Raw genomic sequence first — 7305 nt, forward strand, 5'->3', positions numbered from 1 at the left:
ATATATTATTATTATTATTATTTTATTTTTTTTGTATATATATAACATTTCTGTCCCCCTCACTTCTGAAATGATGGCTACGCCCCTGAGTCTGAGAATATCAAACATATTTGATATTTTGAGACTATTTTAGAACACATATTGTTTACATTTGTCATTCGTCATAGCAACGAGGCCCAAGGTTCTGCTTGAGTTTGTCATGTTCAGAACAACTTGAAAGTCTGGTAGTATGTGATCGTTTAGTGTATGATGCTCTTTTTTCTCTGTAACAATTTACAAAGTCAGTGTTTTAAATCTGTTCAGATTTGAAAAGCCATGTTGTGTATTCGAGCCTTAGTCTCAGTGACCAGGTTGCAATGGTTAGCAGTATGTTCATAAGACAAAGCTATCGCATGACTTCAGAAGACTTTGCTCCTTTCATGTTGCTTATTTTAAGCTTAAAGTATCCAGTCCCCATTCATTTCATTGAATAAAGAAAGAAAATAAAAATAAAAGTCATATGGGTTTGGAACACCATGAGGGTGAGCAAATAATGACAATTTGTGGGTGACCTATTCCTTTAAAAACTAAAAAAAGAAAAAGAAAAAAGCCACAAGCTGAAAGGTTACAGGTTCAAACCCACAAGGGACAATCTGGAGCAACCGACATTGTGCTGTTAAGCAAGGCACTTAACCCCATGTTGCTCCAGGGGGGAATGTACCTGTAACTTAATGCGAAGTGAAAGCTGTGAAAAAAAATTACAGTATTCTGTAAGAATTTTATACATCGAAGGCTCTGATGTTCTCACCAGTAGAGAGGATCTTTTGGTGGCGGAGTTGCTCTTTCTGGAGGAGGTGCTGCAGAAGAGCTTGGTGGCTGCTGCTCACTTTGGTCTCCATAGCAACAGACAGGGGGACTGGACCCAGAAGATGGGTGGGCAAACCTGGAATGACCGCTGATATGCCACCACCCTCAAAATGCTTCTCCTGAAGTCCTAAAGCAACCTGACAGGTGATAGAGAGGATATGGTCTATTTATTTCAACTGGTTCACTCACAAATGTATTGAATTTATTGATTCAAACCTCAGTATGTGCTCTGAGAAACATGGGAATATGTGGAATGGTCTTGGATTGTTCAGATCAAAATGTCTCTTATAGCCAAATATATGTATACAAATGTATTCATATTTATTTAATCTTCTAGGTAGGGAGCAATAAACTATTTAAACTGCAAATTAACTCAAGATTAAATATTATTTGGAGCTACACTTGATTATTCTGGTTTGGCTGGACTTTAAACAGCAGTAATGGATGAGGTGACTGGGGAGGGCTGGAGTGCAACCGACACCAGACACTTAAGCACAATATTTATCTAAGGCCTATAAAAACTCCGAAGGTCAAAGGCCAGCACCCTGAGGCTACACATATCATCCAGTCAGCCAGTGATGGCAAGTCTTTCAACAGTCAAAGCAATATGCAGCTGAGCCAAGGCTATAAACTAAATTTCTCCTCATTTATCAGTGTAAACATCCACATTAAATTCTACAGAATTAAATCAGTTTTGGTGACTCTAATTTGGAGTTTCATAGAGACATAAATTATTCATGATTTTTTTTTTATATATAAAAATGTTCTGATTACACCTTACAGTCGAGTGACAACTTACACTAATATTATTTTGTTGTCACTCTTAAAGTATAAAATATTCACATTATATATTGCACCAAAACTATTCACACAATACAATATGGAATTCTATATATCATATTTAATTTTAAGTTTAAACATACATATATATATATATATAAAACTGAATATAAAATTAAATAAAATTAGGAATATGTAAATAAAATGTATATATTCATAAATTAGCTCTTAGCTTGAGAGACTTCTCTCAAAAACATTAAAACATTTTAAGAATTCCAAACTTTTGACTGGTAAATGAACAATATCACACATTATCATTAATTGAACAAAGTGAACTAACAGTTGTGTAAATATGAATATACAGTATATATACACACACACACTATACTATACTATACTATACTATATAAATATCTTAATATTAATTGATATAGAGAAATATAATATTATATTTTATTTAAAAAAGCAATATTTAAATATTATTTATTTAAATTTATTTATTTTGTAGTCTTTTTTATTTTTACTAAAATAATAAAATATTATATAATATGTAGTTTTGCACATAAGTGTCAAAGCTCTTTTGAAAAAGCATTGATGCCTGAATAAATTGATACACACACACACACACACACACACACTACAGCCATACTCATTGTAGTCTGACTGAGTGTTACAGAGTTCATAGGGAAGATTTGTGTCATGTTGTTCATGCCAAAAATCCAGACATTGTGTGAGCTGGCTTTAACATGGGAAGTAATGAAAGATGATGCATGTCGTTATTTGACTTACACTGATGGGAGAAGAGGCAGCTGAGAAACCCAGGGAGATATTGGGCAGCGATGGAGACGTATACAGATTTAACATAGACACTGAGCTTTCAGGCCCTAATAACCTCGGCTGTGACGGCCACCGCTGTGATGGAAAAAGAGAGAGAGGGATGGAGGGAAGGAGGGAGAGAGAAAGATAGATATTTTGAAATCCCACTATGGACCATTGGAAAGAGCAACAGCAACAGAACAATAAACTTTAATGTACTAAAACGAATGACGGTTTTGTTCCTGCCACAGCGGAGCTGTATGAGCTCAACTGAAGGACGTAAAAACCAAGGCCACAGAGAAGCCCACAAATGCAGAATCATATCCCATTTGCTATAATTTCTCAAGCTGAATTGTATCAGAGAAAAAAAACAGTCTCACTGCAGTACTGATCAGTTTTTGACTGTACTTCCTCGACCCAGTGGTGCGGCCCATCAGCATGTGGCAGAGGGGCTGTACTGTTTACCCTTCAATCCCTCCTACCTATTCACTGACCTGTATGTGGATATCCGGCCTTATTTGACCCAGGGGACCAGTTCCCTCTGAAAGAAGATACCCAATGTAACGGATCACAAACACGGCTGGCTTTCGAAACTGGCGTGGTGTCTGCGGGTTGCACTGCTACGATCCATGAGATGTCAAGCTTATGTCAATACAATAGCGATCGGGCGTGTTTGTGTTGTTAACGTGTCTTTGGCTACCAGCGGCTGGTGGATCAATTAAGCTCAACCACCCACCACCTCGACCCTGGATCGCAGCGCAATAAGCATTCCTTGTTGGTTATTGCATTGGAGGTTCATGGGAGTGTAAACAGTGGTGTTGAAGAATAACACAGCTGCTAAGCTGAGGCTTCACAGAGAAATGTCACATTTGCCCAGAATGCACCTCTTTGTGAGCAAAGTCCACAGGGACCCAGAGGATCCAAGCCGTGAAGCACCCAGGAAGTGAGTCAGAGGGAGCTAATGAACATCGGCAAATGGGAAAAGTCCTCCATGTTGCCATAGGAATATTTTGGGTTCAATACAAGTTACACTCAACTGGTAGAAGGGCTGCATGGTTTGGTGAAAAAAAAAGTGATTTTCGGATAAAAAATTGCGATTGCTATTTAAAATGTGATTAAAAAAAAAAAAAAACTTGTTTGTATTGGCCCAAAATTTTGTGATTATATATCCATATGATTATGAAATTCTAATTAAAATTCATTTTAAAAAATAAAATTTTAAATACCACCATAATACGCTGAAAACACTGGACAATGAGCTGCTCACGTGTAAATGAAAACAGTGCTGTGCTTCACGCAGTGCATACTTTTTTCATTAAATCACAGCCTATCAATTTAATAATTGATAAAAAACACTTTTGGTTTAATTTTGGTTAATCATGCAGCCCTAATTGACAGTATTGTGGTGTAATGTTGATTACCACAAAAATAATTCTGGCTTGTTCTTTTTTTTTTTTTCAGAAAAAAGCAAAAATTAAGGTTATAATGGAATCGATCGGGGCCAATTTTTGGACGATTAAAAATAAAAAATGTGAAGTTAGTTGTTTTGTTAAAACCTTTATGCTTTTAATTTTTATGGTCATATTAGGGGTTTAGTCGTTATGCTGTCATGACAATGAAATAAAACGGAATATAACTTTACACAGAAAAAGTTAGAAAGCGATTTCTTCACAACACAATCAATATGCATATTTATTTATTTATTTATTATGTCTTGTGCCTATATTTTTGAAACATTGATTATTTTAACATTTGCAAATTGGTCCCCTTCACTTACATTCTTAATGCCTCATTGTAAACCAACACTTTTTTAAAGAATAGGGGAGTCAGAATTAATTTAGTGGTGATTTATATATAATATATACGTTGATTGAGCATAACATGTACTGAACCTGGAACCTGCACCCTATTTTGAAGGTTAATAGTGAGAATATGCATAGGTGAGCCCTGAATGTAACTTAATTTTGAGCTCTATCTGATCTACTCTTTCTTGCCCCGAGCTTTACGAGAGCTGCAGGCAAAGAAAACCACATAGCTATGCCAGTAAAGGTTAGCGGTACAGAGCAGGAGTTTGTGGGAGGAAGTGAACTGACTCTTTATTGTCCGTGCTGGGAGCCGTTTTCATTGGACTGAGACGGACAAGCAGGTCACAGGCTGTAGAGACAGAGTTGTGTTTTCATAGCTGCACGAGGACAGGCTGGGCTTGTGTCGAGGAAATTTATGGGTGCGGCCTGGTGGCCATCAACTTTTCTTTTAGTCGTACAGGTTTTAATCTTTCAGGAAAGCTTTGTTGAAACTGCTGTGAGAAAGCTTAACTGTTAATAGACTTTCGTACCTGTAATAAAACATGTTTAATATAAGTACCTCAGTACGTGTGGTGACTGGTAGAGAGGAGGGTCCGTTTTCAGCCCCCAAGGCACTGTAGGCCCCGTTAGGTGAACTGGGCCCTGATCCTGGTGCACTGCTGCTGGCTGTGGATTCTGGGGAAGATTAATTTAAACAGACATAAGTGCAAGTATAGACATTATCGATAATATAATTTATAAACTGTACAGATCTAGAAATTCTTCATATGGTTTTGAAAAAAATGTTTATACCAAATTAAACAAAAGTTTTATCTAAAATGTAATGTCAAATGTAAATTACAGGTATATTTTACCTGCACTTTGAATACATATGATTGTCATTGTGCAATATTGATATTTAAATATTTATTTCATCCTTTTAATGAAGCTTTTTTCTTTATTATGATTACAGGACAGTTGTTCCAGCCTGTTTCTTCTGACTTTGCCCCCCAAAAATATACAGTGTTGGGGAAAGTTAATTTTAAAAGTAATGCATTACAATATTGCGTTACTTCATAAAAAAGTAACTAATTACGTTACTTAGTTACTTTTTATGGAAAGTAATTTATTACGTTACTTTTGCGTTACTTTTTAAATCTGGACAGGGCTTGCTTGTTTGTTTTTAAAATAAAAAAGTTATATTTTTGGCAAATATAAAAGCCTTTTCACAAAAGTGAAATGAATAAGCCTCAGGCTGAAGGAAATGTAAATTTAAGTCCGTACAGTAGAATGCAGAAGAAGAAATTTCAACACACAAATGTTTGTCTAGAGTAATTTTTGCTTATTAGTACGGCTGAACTGGATCATCGAAGGTCAGAAGCAAAGACATTGGTTAATAGAATGGGATTAAATACATAAAGGATATTTGTGTTGTTTAACATTTAATTATTGCAGGTTTGCGTCATATTCTGAGTTGCATTATTTGTATTCATTTTGAGGAATACTGAATCTGTGATTCATTTTGAGGAAGAGTGAATCTGTGTGTGTTTTTTTTTTGTGAGTGAGATGAATTAATGCATATTCATATTTATTTTAGAACTACAGTAACATCTTCTGATTTCTCAACATGGGGATAGGAGAGTTATCAATCAGTAAATTGGAAAAAAAAAGTAACTTGCGTTACTTATTTGAAAAAGTAACTCAAATATTCTCTTGTAAATGAAAAAGTAATGCGTTACTTTACTAGTTACTTGAAAAAAGTAATCTGATTACGTAACTCGCGTTACTTGTAATGCTTTACCCCCAACACTGAAAATATATTTTGCAATTTATATATATCTATTCTATATATTTTATGAGATATTGACTGGTATCTGGCGGTCAGCAATAGCATGATGTCATATTTGGCATATTTACATTTACTGGATTTACTGGATGACAATCTTGCCACTGTGTTTGCAAAACCAACCACCAACTGCTTCCACTTATACATTATAAATACACAAGTGACTGAAACACCATGGAAAAATCATTCGACCGGCCAAGGCTCAAAACCACATTGGATGGTCCTCTGGATGACACCTGCCAGAGCAGCTGTTACATAACAACATCAGCACACTGAGCTGCACAGACAGTGGACGGCTGCTGTGATTACTGGAGAGAAACCGCCAGCGAACAGCCAACTGGTAGGAGGTCTTATTGTTTATGCCCCAGGTGTGTCGTCGAATTTTTAGATGCATTATGGGATGGTATTCCTACCCAGAAGTTCCAGGGCTCTCTTTTTGAAGGGTGTCATGATGCTCCCCTCCTTTCTCCTGAGGAGCGGGCTGCTCCTCCTCTCTGCAACCTTCTGCTTTAACCTGGACCGCACCTTCAGATTGGGTTCTGAGACTGGAAAGAAAACATAATAACACAAATATTCAGAATCTGAACGGTTTAGTCTAAACCAAGTAGTTGTTATGGAAATGTTTTGATGCATTTGTAGCTATGCATGTCAGAAAGTAGGAGAGGGGAATCCACATTGTTGTGTAGTAGCATTCCTGTGCTGTGATGTTATAGGACTGTGATTAGATCAGTGGGCATTTACAGGTTGTTTTCAAAGACCATAGTTTCCTCATCATCTGGAGTAAATTAGCCTGAGAAACAAAGGCTTTAAGGTGAATTTTTTTTTTTTTTTTTTTTAAAAGGTTGGCAAGAGCCAGGCTGACCATACACTATTTTACTATATTGTTATATTATATTATATTATATTATATTATATTTTTTAAAAATTACTTTGTATATAAAATAACATTTAGGGTCAGAAAGATTTTTTATTAAAGAAATTATACTTTTATTCAGCAAATACATTAAACTAATCAAAAACAAAAAGTAAATTAATTCATAATGTTACTTACACATGATTTCAGTTTCAACTAAATGTTGTTCTTGTGCTCAAAGAAAACTGAAATAAATTTGATCTTCCACAAAAATATTAAGCTGCAAATTCATTTTCAACATTGATAATAACAAAAGTGTCTCTTGAGCACAATCAGAATGAATGATTTCATTATAATATTTCATTATCACATTTAAAAAA

At 35.5% G+C, this 7305-nt stretch overlaps 1 protein-coding gene across 3 annotated transcripts in view; it reads right to left on the reverse strand.

Moving 5' to 3' along the window:
• LOC107728524 (histone deacetylase 9-B) overlaps positions 1-7305 on the reverse strand; it is a 28210-nt gene that overhangs the window by 5578 nt on the left and 15327 nt on the right. For all 3 annotated transcript variants that reach the window (XM_016538727.1, XM_016538728.1, XM_016538725.1), the window contains exons 6-9: positions 6486-6617; positions 4807-4922; positions 2416-2538; positions 788-983 (exon numbers count right to left, since the gene is read on the reverse strand). In XM_016538727.1, coding sequence (XP_016394213.1) covers positions 788-983; positions 2416-2538; positions 4807-4922; positions 6486-6617 — 567 coding nt within the window. The remainder of the gene's footprint in view (positions 1-787; positions 984-2415; positions 2539-4806; positions 4923-6485; positions 6618-7305) is intronic.

The sequence above is a fragment of the Sinocyclocheilus rhinocerous genome, unplaced genomic scaffold (genome assembly GCF_001515625.1).
Source record: "Sinocyclocheilus rhinocerous isolate Xijiao unplaced genomic scaffold, SAMN03320098_v1.1 scaffold3047, whole genome shotgun sequence".
Lineage (NCBI taxonomy): Eukaryota > Metazoa > Chordata > Actinopteri > Cypriniformes > Cyprinidae > Sinocyclocheilus > Sinocyclocheilus rhinocerous.